Source organism: Dipodomys spectabilis, unplaced genomic scaffold (genome assembly GCF_019054845.1).
Source record: "Dipodomys spectabilis isolate Male_0828 unplaced genomic scaffold, ASM1905484v1 ptg000233l, whole genome shotgun sequence".
In the NCBI taxonomy this organism is placed as follows: Eukaryota; Metazoa; Chordata; class Mammalia; order Rodentia; family Heteromyidae; genus Dipodomys; species Dipodomys spectabilis.
This window is the reverse complement of record NW_024870910.1, coordinates 1,469,096-1,483,412: the sequence shown is the minus strand read 5'-3', so window position 1 is coordinate 1,483,412 and position 14,317 is coordinate 1,469,096. Positions and strand designations below refer to the sequence as shown.

At 59.3% G+C, this 14,317-nt stretch overlaps 1 protein-coding gene across 2 annotated transcripts in view; it reads right to left on the bottom strand.

Annotated features, from left to right (window-relative positions):
* Window positions 1-11,624: 11,624 nt before the first annotated feature.
* Window positions 11,625-14,317, bottom strand: part of Adamts17 (ADAM metallopeptidase with thrombospondin type 1 motif 17) — a 146,124-nt gene continuing 143,431 nt past the window's right edge. For both annotated transcript variants that reach the window (XM_042698560.1, XM_042698561.1), the window contains 2 exons: window positions 13,760-13,937; window positions 11,625-12,709 (listed from right to left, as the gene is read on the bottom strand). In XM_042698560.1, coding sequence (XP_042554494.1) covers window positions 12,543-12,709; window positions 13,760-13,937 — 345 coding nt within the window. In that variant the 3' untranslated portion in view covers window positions 11,625-12,542. The remainder of the gene's footprint in view (window positions 12,710-13,759; window positions 13,938-14,317) is intronic.

Genomic DNA, 14,317 nt, shown 5'->3' with positions numbered 1-14,317 from the left:
CAAGGAATGGACGGTGCGCGAGAGTTGGAGCCGAGCATGACCGAGTCAGCATGGTGTCGCCATCCATCCATCCATCGCGCTCTAGGATGGGGAAAGGCTGGTGTCAGCGAGCACGGGAAGCTTGAAGGAAGGTTTAAGGTTTCCTGAAATCAAGCGCGCCGTCCTGATGTTCATGGGCAGGTGATGCATGTCTGTAACCTGACCTCTGCTGCTGGCCGGCTCCCTCCGCGGGGGGGTGGGGGGGGCAGAGCCGCCGGGCTGCGGCCTGCAGCCGGGAGACCAGTGGTCGGTGCCGCGCAGCACACGCTGCATTTTCAAGGCTCCATCGGAGGCCGAATGAGGAGGAGAGGGCTAAGATGGCCACTTACAATTCCCAGGCCATGTAAGATGGAGGAGACAGGCCAGATTTCCCTGGCAATTTGGGACATGCTGTGAGCGCACTAGAAACTGACTGAAGCATTGGAGTCCAGTGTGAAGGACAGCGAAACCGGAGCTTGACTTCCAGGAGTTTTACTTTAATTGTATGTATGTATGTGTGCATGCATGCATGCATGCATGCATGTGTGTGTGCATACCTGTATGTATGCATGCATGCATGCATGTATGTCTTTTTGCCAGTCCTGGGGTTTGACCTCTGGGTCTGGGCACCATCCCTGAGTTTCTTTTGCTCAAGGCTAGCGCTTTACCACTTGAGCCACAGCACCACTTCTGGTTTTTGCTGCTGCTGCTGGTGGTGGCATTGAGTAGTCTATTGGAGATCAGAGTCTCATGAACTTTCCTGCTGGGCTTTGAATGACCATCCTCAGATCTCAGCCTCCTGAGTAGCTAGGATGACAGGCGTGAGCCACGGACGCCCGGTTTGGAGGCGTTTTTGAGATCACCCTGGCTGTCCTCTGTTTGGGGCCTGCTCTGCACCTGGCACCATTCTCGGGACTTTGTAGACATTCGCACGGATGCCTCGGCGTTTTTAGTGCAGTCCCGCCAGCCACACCGTATATTTCTTCCTCCTCTTATTTTTGTGCCACTCCTGGGATTTGAACTCATGGCTTCTTGCTTGCCTTTTTCACTCAAGGCTGGTGCTCTCCCCCCCTGAGCCACAGCTCCACTTCTGCTTTTTTCCCTCCCTGGTTAATGGGAGATAAGAATCTCACAGGCTTTCTTGCCTCAGGCTGGCCTTGAACTGTGATCCTCACATCTCAACTCCTAGTAGTGAGGATTACAGGCAGGAGCCACCATGCCCGACATTCCTCTTGTGAGAGGAGACCCCCCCCCCCCCGCGTGTGCCTGGCTGGCTGGCCGCGTCCCGTGCCCCGGAGGGAGCCTGGATGACTGGATCTCCCCCCTCCCCCCCAGCGTCCTGGACCAAAACTTGGGCTCCATGAACATTTCATTTTCTCTGGTTCCTCCTAGGTAACCAAAGCTGCGCTCAGGTCGCCCAGTCAGGTGCATCAAAGATACAAAATAAAGCCTCGTTCAGTTACACACCTACCCAGCTCCACGCCACACCAACTCTGAATTCCACACAAAGTCCATCGGCCCCCCCCTCCTACCGCTGCCCGTGGGGGAGGGGCAGGGTGTGAGGGAGGAGGGACCTTCCCACCAGGAGCCCTCCTTCTCCTCCTCCTCCTCCCCTCCTTCCTCCTCCTCCTCCTCCTCCTCCTCCCCTCCTTCCTCCTCCTCCTCCTCCTCCTCCCCTCCTTCCTCCTCCTCCCCTCCTTCCTTCCTTCCTCCTCCTCCTCCTCCTCCTCCTCCCCTCCTTCCTTCCTCCTCCTCCTCCCCCCTCCTTGCTCTTCCTCCCCTCCTTCCTTCCTTCCTCCTCCTCCTGCTCCCCTCCTTCCTTCCTCCTCCTCCTCCTCCTCCTCCCCTCCTTCCTTCCTCCTCCCCTCCTTCCTCCCTCCTCCTCCTCCCCTCCTTCCTTCCTCCTCCTCCTCCTCCCCTCCTTCCTTCCTCCTCCTCCTGCTCCCCTCCTTCCTTCCTCCTCCTCCTCCACCTCCTCCTGCTCCCCTCCTTCCTTCCTCCTCCTCCTCCTCCTCCCCTCCTTCCTCCCTCCTCCTCCTCCCCTCCTTCCTTCCTCCTCCTCCCCTCCCTTCCTTCCTCCTCCTCCTCCTCCACCTCCTCTCCTCCTTCCTTCCTCCTCCTCCCCTCCCTTCCTTCCTCCTCCTCCTCCCCTCCCTTCCTTCCTCCTCCCCTCCTTTCTTTCCTCCTCCTTCCCTCCCTCCCTTCCTTCCTCCTTTCCTTCCTCCCTCCCTCCCTCCCTCCCTCCCTTCCTTCCTTCTTTCCTTCCTTCCTTCCTTCCTTCCTTCCTTCCTTCCTTCCTTCCTTCCTTCCTCCCTCTCTCCCTCCCTCCCTTCCTTCCTTCCTGCCTCCTCTTTCTCCTCCTTCTCTTCTTCCCTCCCTCCCTCTTCCCTCCCCTCCTGCTCCTCCTTCTTCCCTCCCTCCCTCCCTCCTTCCTTCCTTCCTTCCCTTCTTCTTTCCTTTCCTTCCTTCCTTTCCTTCCTCCTCCTCCCCTTCCTCCCTCCCTTCCTCCCTTCTTCCTTCCTCCTCCTTCTCCTCCACCTCCTCCTCTTCTCTCCTCCCCCCTCCACCTGGGCACCCCCGCTGCGGGCTGGGAGCCGCAGTGGCGTCTCTACCCATGGCTGCTCGTGGCTGGATTTCATCACCAGGACTGACAGCCCTTGGAAGGGAAAGTTGCGTCTGTGCGGGTCACACGGCCCTTCCTTCATTATTCCCTAAACAATAAGCACTAGAGCTATTTACACGCCCTCCCGGCGTGTTGCACACCGAGCCATCTGGAGCGGGGTGCAGGCCCAGTCGGTGGGCACACCCCGCGGGGACGGGCCTGGGCCTGGTCGGTGGGGGGTGGGAGGTGGGGGGCCCTGGAGCCGGTCAGCACGGACACGAGGTGTGGGGGGTCCTGGAGCCACGAGGCCGCTGCGGACACAGGCGTCAAGGGTCACCCCGGCCCGTGGGGAGGACGGCTGCCTTTCCTTGGGGAGCACGTGTGCATCCGGTGTCGGTGTCTGCGGGCCAGGCGCCGGGGTGCGCGGGCCGGGGCGCCGGGGTGCGCGGGCCGGGGCGCCGGGGTGCACGGGCCGGGGCGCTGTGCACGGGCCCGAGGCGCCGGGGTGCGCGGGCCGGGGCGCTGTGCACGGGCCCGGGGCGCCGGGGTGCGCGGGCCGGGGCGCCGGGGTGCGCGGGCCGGGGCGCTGTGCACGGGCCCGAGGCGCCGGGGTGCGCGGGCCGGGGCGCTGTGCACGGGCCCGGGGCGCCGGGGTGCGCGGGCCGGGGCGCCGGGGTGCACGGGCCGGGGCGCCGGGGTGCGCGGGCCGGGGCGCCGGGGTGCGCGGGCCGGGGCGCCGGGGTGCGCGGGCCGGGGCGCCGGGGTGCACGGGCCGGGCGCCGGGGTGCGCGGGCCGGGGCGCCGGGGTGCGCGGGCCGGGGCGCCGGGGTGCGCGGGCCGGGGCGCCGGGGTGCACGGGCCGGGCGCCGGGGTGCGCGGGCCGGGGCGCTGTGCACGGGCCCGGGGCGCCGGGGTGCGCGGGCCAGGCGCCGGGGTGCGCGGGCCGGGGCGCTGTGCACGGGCCCGGGGCGCCGGGGTGCACGGGCCGGGGCGCTGTGCACGGGCCCGGGGCGCCGGGGTGTGCGGTCCCGGGCTGCCGGGGTGCGCGGGCCGGGGCGCCGGGGCGCTGTGCGGGCCCGGGGCGCTGTGCGCGGCCCCCTCCACCCGGGCCCAGCTCGCGCCCAGCGCTGCTCCCCCGGACCCTGGGCTGTTGGCGGGTTCGGGGTGAGCCTGCTTCTCCGCTCGGCGCGGCGCGGGAGGCCCACATGTGCGCGGTCCTGACACGCCTCGAGGTGCAGCTGGTTCTGATGCACAGAGACTCTCCCATCACACACGCATGTGCACAGAGACTCTCCCGTCACACACGCGTGTGCACAGAGGACTCCCGTCACACACACATGCATGTGCACAGAGGACTCTCCCGTCACACACGCATGTCACAGAGGACTCTCCCGTCACACACGCATGTGCACAGAGGACTCTCCCGTCACACACGCATGTGCACAGAGGACTCTCCCGTCACACACACACGCATGTGCACAGAGGACTCTCCCGTCACACACACACGCATGTGCACAGAGGACTCTCCCGTCACACACACACGCATGTGCACAGAGGACTCTCCCGTCACACACACACGCATGTGCACAGAGGACTCTCCCGTCACACACACGCATGTGCACAGAGGACTCTCCCGTCACACACGCATGTGCACAGAGGACTCTCCCGTCACACACACGCATGTGCACAGAGGACTCTCCCGTCACACACACATGCATGTGCACAGAGGACTCTCCCGTCACACACATGCATGTGCACAGAGGACTCTCCCGTCACACACATGCATGTGCACAGAGGACTCTCCCGTCACACACATGCATGTGCACAGAGGACTCTCCCGTCACACACACACGCATGTGCACAGAGGACTCTCCCGTCACACACACACGCATGTGCACAGAGGACTCTCCCGTCACACACACACGCATGTGCACAGAGGACTCTCCCGTCACACACACACGCATGTGCACAGAGGACTCTCCCGTCACACACACACGCATGTGCACAGAGGACTCTCCCGTCACACACACATGCATGTGCACAGAGGACTCTCCCATCACACACATGCATGTGCACAGAGGACTCTCCCGTCACACACACACGCATGTGCACAGAGGACTCCCATCACACGCATGTGCACAGAGGACTCTCCCGTCACAACACAGTCTGCTCGGATCTACTCAGATGCGCAGGGGTTGGGGTCTGAGGACTTTCCGGGGCACTGCAGCCCCAGTGCCAAGCGACTTGCTACAGCTGGCAGGCAGCTCCCCCAGGTCTGGTCTCTTCCCCAGCCATGCTGCCATGCAGACACTCAAGGCCAGAAGCGCAGGGACAGGCAGGTGGTGTGGAACTTTCACCTGGGATCTCTTCACCCTCTAAGCTGCCCAGCACCCAGCCCGGGGCCATTGTGTGAACAGGGCCACGCAGACAGCTCCCCGTTCAGTGCCCAGTGTATAATGAAGGCACAAGAAATCCTTGTTGGCAATAGAGCCCCGAGCCCAGCCTCGGGTGCCTGGTGAGGAACTGGGGGGATCTCCTGGTGGGGCCAATAAAGATTTCTGGGAAGGAAACTTCTAGGCTGCACAGCTGGAAACTTGATCACCTGGCCCTTTCCACTGGGGCTGTTTCCCTTTTGTGCACTGTCCCCCTCCCCCTCCCCCTCCCCCTCCCCCTCTCCCTCTCCCTCCTCCCTTTGCTGTCCTCCCCTCCCCTCCCCAGAGGTAGTGACCAGATCATCAGAGACAGCCACACCTGTGAGGCAGCTCCAGTCCAGGGCGAAGAGCTCTCTGTAGGTCTCCTCCACGTCAGAGGCTGGCGCGGCCCGTGGTTAAAAGAATCAGAGGTTAAAAGAATGCAGGTCAGGCAGCCCCCCCCCCCCCCAGCAGGCGACCTTGGCAGAGAGCTTTAAACAAGCGGGCGATGGGCGGAGCCTGCTGGCTAACGCCTTGCATATGGATGAGGCCAGGATAATGAGACAGGCTCCACGGAACATAGCTTGTCCTCGGGGGACAAACAGTACAAGCTATTTATTTTAAGGGCATGTCTTACCCGGCTCATGCAGCTGAGCCCCCCCCCCCCACCCCCCATGTGTCCTGGCATGGTCCCTACAGACGTAACGAAGTCTAATTGGCTGTCCTCTGCAGCCTGTAGCCCAGCGAGTCCCTGCCCAGCAGGAGGAGGTGAAGGGCTGTTGGCTTTCCAAGTTGGACTCATTCATTCCTCCTTCCAGAAATCCTCATGGCGGCCGGGTCCATCCGCCAGGCCTGGTGGGAGGCACAGGCAGGGGGTGGGGGGGCAGCTGAGGCGTGGGGCACAGGGATCCACATCTCTTAGGGTTTTTTTTTTTTTTAAATATCAGTTCTGAGGTTTGAACTCAGTGCCTGGACCCTGTCCTTGAGTTTTTGGTTTCTTAAGGCAAAGCGCTCTACTCTTGAGTCACAGCTCCACTTCTGGCTGTGTGTATGGTTCATTGGAAATAAGAGTCTCATGGGCTTTTCCTGCCTGGGCTGGCTTTGAACTGTGATCCTCAGATCTCAGCCTCCTGAGTAGCTAGGATGACAGACGTGAGCCTCCCGTGACCAGCTCTTGGTTACAGTTTCTACGGGCTCCAGTCTGCACAGTGGGCCATTGGTCTCTGCTCTGTCTCCCATGGGAGCGTTGGCATTTCTGATCGAATGTGTCCACACCTTCTCTGCAAGCTAATTGATGCGCTTAGATTACTCTCAGAAGCTTACTTAGAGGTTCTCATCCCCAACCCCTCCGTGGCAGGACTCGAATTCAGAGCATCAGAAAAGAGAAGCCATACCAACTCTCTTTACCACAGGTGCACCTCTGGAGCCCTGGAACTCTGGCAGCTCACCTCTGATTCACTCAGGGCTTTGTTCTTGCTAAAGAGGTGTTCTACAACTTGAGTCTTTCCTCCAATCTAGCATTTTGCTAGTTGGAGATGGAGTCTCATAGACTTTTCTGCCTGGGCTGTCTTTAAACTAGGATCCACCAGATCTCAGCCTTCTGAGTAGCTTGGGTTACAGGCATGAGCCACGAATATCTAGCTGTAAAAGAAACTTCAACTTAAGAGAAAATATTATCTATCTATGGTTATAATCATTCATTCGCAGTGGCTGTGCTCTTACTGTGCTGAATGTAAAGAGTGAACCATATCACAAGTCCATTATGTATGTTTGGGGAAAACACCACCCGGCTTTGGGCATCTGCCGGGGATGAGCGCTGTACCCCCAAGCAGCGCTGTGGTATTTGCAGCGACCTGTGGTTTAGGGACTCAAGACTCTTCTCTCTGAGACAAAAGCTGTTACCTTTCCAACCATCCTTGCTCTTTTATCTTTACTTTCATTAAAAAAAAAAATTTCCTTAGCTTCTTTATATGTATGCCTTCCGGGTTAAAAAAAAATGTCTGCGGTCTCTTGGTGTCTTTATCTCTAACATTCCTCCACTGTTTGGATTTCTTAGTGATCTGGCCATTTGAGTTTTTCTCCTTTTTTTCCCCTTGTCTCGAAATGTCTGTCACCTTTGACTTTTCCCTTTTTAACATCCTTCCCCCCCTCAAAGCTGTCTCAAAGTGCAGTCCTATGTGAAGCTAGCCATGAGCAGACGGATGGCGTCCAACACGCAGGGAAGCCTACACCGGCCCCGTCTGACCCACGTCAACTGCCGTGTCACACTTGTGGTCAGTGAATGGCAGAGGCTCAGAGTTCATCTGAGGGGACTTGTGTGCGAGGCTTTCAAAAACTGTGAGAACTTGGTTTTGCCAAGTTAGATCACAAAGACAGCAGCTCTGATTTCTCCTTGGAGAGTGCTTTATTTATCCTGAACCCACAGCCAACAGCCCTGTGAGTTTTGAGCTGACTTAAATATTTTTCCACATTTGGGCACAGCCCCTTACCTGCCAGGAGAAGGGTACAATAAACAGATGGCGACAACTCTTCCCAGAATGGAGGGCTGGGCCTTCATCTCTCCTCCTCCTCCTCCCATCTGCCACACTGCTCAGTAAAAGTTGATTGATTAGCTAGCTGGGTGCTGGTGGCTCACACCTGTAATCCCAGCAACTCAGGAAGTTGAGATGTGAGGACTGCGGAAAAGTCCAGGCAGAAAAGTCCCCATGAGACTCTTACCTCCAATTAACCACCCCAAACCCGAAGAGAAGCTGTGGCTTTAAGTAGTGGTGCAGTGGCCTTAAGCAAATAAAGAGCTCAGGGACAGCAGCCGGGTCCTGAGTTCAAGCCCCACAACCAACAATAACCAAAAAATTATTGACATTATTAACTGGATGGTTAATGAGTCATGGTATAACTTGCACTTTCAGGTGCGAACTGCAGCTCTGTGTGGCATCTCTGTCCTAACTGAGCACACAGCTGTCACTCCAACAGACACACGGTCCCCACTGAGCTCATCCCAGGGTTATGATTCAGCAAGGCAGATTCCTCCACAGTTGCATGGACGCATGGATGTGTGTGCGTGGAATGCGCAGAACAGCATGTAATATTATCGTGTGATATACATACTGATATTAGAAAAAAGTGAGCCAAGACCACAAACATACCGTGTTGCCTCATTCGCCATGTGGGGGGGAAAATCTGTCAGCATCTGCTAGGTCCACAGTTCTAATCGTCTGTCGACTTTGCGATCATACTATTTTAACGATGTGTTAACACACAGCCGGCTCTGCACCGGACCTCCAGCACGGCTCTTCATAACGATCAGCCGGCACGTCAGAGCTAACGTTGGTGGTAAGGAAGCCAGGGGAGGCTGAGCAAGGAGCTGGAAGGGAGCACTCCGAGATGGCTAAACCGTCTAAAGAAGGGGGAGTTGAGTTTGCAAGGGTCCAGGGGCAGAGGACAGTGGCTTTCTAAGGGGTGCTTGGTGTAGAGGCCTGCCTGGTGGGACATAGCCCCGCAGGCAGCTCCCACTTTTTGGAGCCTAAAAGAATGGGCGTATAGTTCTGTGGGTCACAGGTGAGGGGACTCAAGGCCTGGGTGCTGTCCCTGAGCTGCTTTGGCTCAAGGATGGCATTCTACCACTTGAGTCACAGCTCCACTTCTGGCTTCTTTGAGAGTTGATTGGAGAAACTCAAGGACTTTCCTGGCTTCAAACAGTGATCGTCGGGGCTGGGAAGGTGGCTCAGTGGCAGAACGCTTGCCTTGCATGCCTGAGGCTCTGGGTTCGATTCCTCAGCACCATATAAGCAGAAAACAAAAGCTGGAAGTGGCGCTGTGGCTCAAATGGTAGAGCACTAGCCTTGAGCTAAAGAGCTGAGGGACAGCACCCAGGCCCAGAGTTCAGGCCCATGACCAGACCCCCCCAAAAAAACAAAACACAGTGAGTGATCGTCAGATCTCAGCCTCCTGAGAAGCTGGGATACAGGCACGAGCCTGTGGCAGCGAAGGGGTGGGATGAGCTGGACTTGGAGAAGGTGGATGGAAGGTAAGGGATGGATGTAGTGGGAGGGGAGAGGAAATAATAAAGAGGAAGGCGCAGGAAGAAGCCAGCAAGAACAAATCAGGAACGACAGCCCTTGGGCAGAGGGTGCTGGGGGCGTTATTTGAAGTGGATTTTGGACTCTTTCCATTCCTGATTCCCATGCATCTCCACATAGTGACAGTCACAGGAACCCTGGACCTGCACTTCCAGGATGGAGATGGATTCTGCTCACCTGCTCACCCACCGAGGCCTCGGCCCTTTACCTTCCTCCTGCCATGCATGGCCGTGGGGTGTCTCCTAGCAGAGGATGCCGCTGATTCCAAGGGCAAGGTCCAGCAGGAGAGACAGGTGTGTGCCCACACTGCGGTCTAGAGACGAGTCAGGGGCCATGACTTCTGACCCGAGGAATGGCTGGCCTAGGAGGGTGGGGAGAGTGTAGCGCCCACAGGAGCAAAAGGAGCCTGAGGCTGGCAGTGTGGAGGGAACAGGAGGGAAGGGGGAGGGGGAGGAGGGAGGAGGGAGGAGGGAGGGAGGGGGGAGGAGGCCACATGGGGCTCGAGGACACCGCAGGCAGAAGCTATGGGAAGGGATGAGGTAGGAGACTGTAATTTGCCTGTTTTGTGCTTTCTGATTTCAGTGTATGGAGAGAGCCAGGGAGGAGGGAGGGAGGGAGAGACAGTGGGAGGAGAGGGGAGAGGAGAGATGGAGGAGGAAGACGGCAGAGGGGGGAGGGAAAGTGGGGGGACAGGAAGCGAGTGGGAGGGGGCTAGAGAAGAGGGACATTGGGGGAAGGAGGGGGAGGAAGAGACAGAGAGGAGAAGAAAGAGAAATGAGGGGGAGGGGGAGGGGGAGGGAAGTAGGCTGGGGAGGAGTGGAGGCAGATGCGGGAGGAGGGAGGAGAGTAGGGGAAGGAGGAGTGAGGGAGAGAGAAAAGGGGATTGAGGAAGGTGGGAGAGGAGGGCTGAGGAGAGGGAGAGTGAGGAGGGAGAGAGGGGTAAGGGAAGAGAGGGACAGAGAAAGAAGAGGGGAAAGAGAAGAGAGAATAAAGGAATGAGCGGAGGGAGAGAGGTGGAGAATGGGGGTGGAGGATGGGAGGGAAAGATGGAAAAAAGAAGAGCAAGAAAGAGCAGGAGGAGAGGGGGAAGGAGAAAGGAACTGGGGAGAGAGGAGGAGAGGGGAAGGAGAAAGGACTTGGGAAGAGAGGAAAAAGGGAGGAAAAGAGTAGGGCGAGAGGTGAGAGTGTAGGAGAGAAAAGGGGAGGAAGAGAAGAAAGGAACGAGGGGGGACAGGCAGAAAGGAGGGGGGAGGGAGGGAGGGGAGGGAGGGGACGGGGACAGAAGAGAAGGCGGAGGTAGCGTCGCGTCACCGCGGCAGCGTTACATGTGGGGGCATGGTTCCACCCCCGCCAGACCCCAGGCCCTCCCGCCCTCAGCCCGAGAGGACTGGCTTTCGTCTTCCACTCCACAGACAGCTTCGAACTGTGATGGAAAAACATTTTATTAACATGTGTTCAACTTGCTTCCAAATGAAATGATTAATTTTTCATGGAAAATGGCATCCAATGTTTGTCTTTTGCTTTTTTTTTTTTCCTTTGCAAAACCAGCACCAAAAAAGTAACACACACACACACACACACACACACACACACACACACACACACACAGAGCATGAGTACAGTACACGGTGTGAGCTAACCAGCGGGAGGGACACACGCTCCACTCTGGAGTCGCGGCGCTAGGACAGGACCGTCCTGCGTCCCGGAGAAGAGCAGGGGGCGACGTGGAGTCCCCGGAGACCAGGGCACCGCGATGGTGCGTGACAGCAGGGGGGGGGGGGATGCACGTGGAAACGGCACCCTGCGAGCACCAGAGTGTGGGGGGACGGGGCCAGCGGTGTCCCCCCCAGAAGGTGGGCGGCCTGCAAGTTTGCAGGAGGTGCCAAGGGAGCAAGTCGGGGGGCACAGCCAGTGCCCAGGCGGCCCCGAGAAGGAGGGTGGGGCCAGCTGCCTGGCTGCGCACCCCCAAAGCTCCAAGGGCCCCGCAGTGGGTGAAGCGAGAGGCGGTTAAGTGTCTGGTGTGGGTGTGGGGGTCTGCAGGCGGCCAGGCCACAGTGGACAGTGTTTTGTGCGGACACGGGGGGCGGGGGGGGGGGTGGTAACTAGGTCACCGCACCCTGCAGGGGGCTGTTCCACCATGGCTCTGTCCGCCTCCCCACTCCAGCACCTGAGGAGTTCTTCACACTCCTCCTCAGTTCAAGTGGGACCCAATGAATTCCCTGCCATCCCCGCCACTCTTCCTGCCACGGGGTAATCCAAAGCAAAGGAAAGGAAAAGGAAGGCGGAAAGCTGCAGCAGAAACAGCACCAATGAATCCAGAAGCACCGAGACGCGATCCCACGACGCTCCGTCCAGAGCCGAGGAGGAGGGGGCTCCTTCAAGTGTCAGTACACAAGCACCCATGAAATGACCACCTAGCGGGTGAGCACCACAGGCCCCCAGGGGCCGCCCCCCCCCCCCCCCGCCCCACCTTCCCCAGCCTCCAGGGGCAGCAGGGGCCCCACTGTGCTCCCGTTCCCAGAGACAGGAGGGGAAAGAGCAGAAGATCTCCGTCCTTCTGAACCTCAACCATGATGGCTGGGGTGAGTGGGGCCACCCTGGGCCCCGATGATGCCTTCGGGCTTCGCCCTGCAGATCCGTAGGCCCAAGTGCCACCATCAGCCCGAGGCCTAGGTGGCCGGAATGAAAGCGCCTGGAGACTGCAGCAGGTCAGGGTGGGCTCCCGGGATGCCCGGAGGGCGGGCGGGCTGTGTAAGCACGCCTGTAGGGTAAGGAGGGAGCACCAGCCGGGTCCCCTTTCACAGCACCTAGAAGATAGGCCAAAACCAGCCCTTCCAGAATATTCTTCCAACATGAGTGATGTGCAGACTCAGGTGGGTGGCACCGGCGTCTTTTCGGTCTATGTGGATGTGAAACTCTCGGGGGACAAAGCTTCCAAGACAAGGTCCGGGAACTGGAGAACAAGTTCTTAGAGACGGGGAGGGAGGCGAAGGCCGGCTCCTGTGTTCTCAGGAAGGAGATGTAGAGGAATGTCTGTGGGTTGCCATCTCCCCTTCCATCCAGGGTGCCGCTGGGGTTCAGAAGGAAGCTTCTAACATGACATCTCGTTCTCAGGGGATTTCCCCAGGCTACATGAGGCCCTGGGGACCTAAATGCCAAAAGCAAGCCAGGACCCAGGCAGTACGTGGCGACTCTCTCGACGGTGGAGGTTTAAGAAGCTCAGAAACGATGATCATCTCGGGAGGAGCGCGCCGCCCGGTGGCTGCGCCCATTAAGTGAAGGACCACATCCAGTCCACTCTCGCCTTGTCCCTCGCTGGAGTCTTGGGGGGGGCGGAGCTCTGCCTGGGGGGAGGAGGGGGTCCCGGCCGCCGCGGGGCTGGGGTGCTGCCAGGCCTCAGACCCCGAGTGTGAGGGGGAGCGGGGCTGCGCGTCAGGAGCTGGGGGGCGGAGGTGGCGGGCGCATCTTGGTGGCGTAGAAGTCCCTGCAGGTTTGGCAGCAGCGCTGGTACCAGCGCATGTCCTGGCACAGGTTCTTCTCTCGGATGACGCGGCAGTACACCGTCCACTGGTCCCGCGTGCACTTGTACGTCAGCGCAGCTGAGGGGACAGGGGGGGGGGGGGGACGCCGTGGGCATGGCATGACACACAGACCCAGCAGGCACAGGCCGCGCCCCGTGCTCCCTCTGGGGCACCACGATGCCACGCTCTGCTCCACGCAGCGGCGCTGCTGAGTGTGTGGCTCCCTCGCTCTACCTCCCTCTTTTCTCTTTTCTTTGGGGGGGGGCAGCGGTAGTGGGGCTTGAACTCAGGGACCCCGTGTGCTTGCTGCTTAGAATGGTTTTTTGGTCAAGGCGGGTGCTCTACCACTTGAACCATAGCTCCGCTTCTGACTTTTGTTTTTGCTAGTGAATTGAAGTCTTGGATTTTTCTGCCCTGGTTCAAACTGAGATCCCCAGATCTCCACCTCCCGTGAGCCAGGATGGCAGCTCTGAGCCACGCAGGCTGGGCTGGCTGGCTGACTTTTCACTGAGGGCTGCCCGGCTCCTGAGCTCTGAGCCATGCGCTCTTATTCTATGGCTTATTTTGTTAATGGCACCATAATGGGTGGCATTCATCAAACGGTGGGCACCAAAGGCCCCACAGCCCCTCCATAGGAGAGAAGGCCCTGCTTTCTCCAAAGAGGTCCCCAAGCCAGCTCATGCCCCCGGAGACACCTCCCCCCACCCGTCCCCACCCCAAAGGGAGCTGCGGCTCTGCCAGCCGCTTCATGAGGGAAAGGGGCATGGCTCCGCCTCCCAGGGACCCTCTCTCTGGAAAAGCAGACACCGTTCCCCAGTTATCAGACCCACGTGCCATGGCGAGGCAGCCCGGCTCTGCTGCATGTGTGTCCACCTGGGGCATCGTCTAGCGTGGGCATCATCATCGGGGCTCCTGAACCTTGCACTTCTAGAAGGAACACCTTCCGCCCCCCCTGGCAAAGGAGCCCTGACTCCTGGGGTCAGAAGGGCTACGGATGCCTTTGCCTCAACCTGAGTGAGACTCTGAGCCCGCTGCTCTACAGGACTGGCAAAAAACTCCCGTGTCTCCACTCAGAGCTCACCAGTCAGGGGAGGACCCCCTCCCCCCTAAAGCGGGGTGGGCACTCACCGAGGCGTGGGGAGGTGATGGTGTTCACGTTGATCTTGTCGTTGCAGGCCTCCTGGTGGCACTGTCTGTAGGCGGCGGGCTTGGAGAGGGCGGGGCACTCGCTGCCATGGCGTCCGGTGACCTTGTGCATGCACTGCACCACGCGGGACTGCAGCCCCTTGCCACAGGTGGAGGAGCACTGCCCGGACAGCGACACTGAGTGGGGGCTTAACTCGGACCCAAGGGGCTGGGTTGGAGGTCTACAGGGCAGCTGCCCCCCCCAACCTGGCTCCTTCCCATGCGCTGCTGCCTGCTGCAGGACTGCTGTGGGAAGTGTGGCTGATGTTGCCCCCCCCATGCATATGCCCAGGCTCTAAACCCCCAGTGGGGTGGTATGAGGGAAGGTGTGACTATGGGAAGTAACTAGGGTTAATGACATGCTGAGGTAGAGCCCTCACAATGCGATTAGTACCCTTCAAGAAGACTGACCACATAGACTCTTTTTCTCCCCCAGGTGAAGACGAGGCAACAGCTGTTTGTAAGCCCAGGGAAAGGGCCCTCCCCAGACCGAGGGCCGCC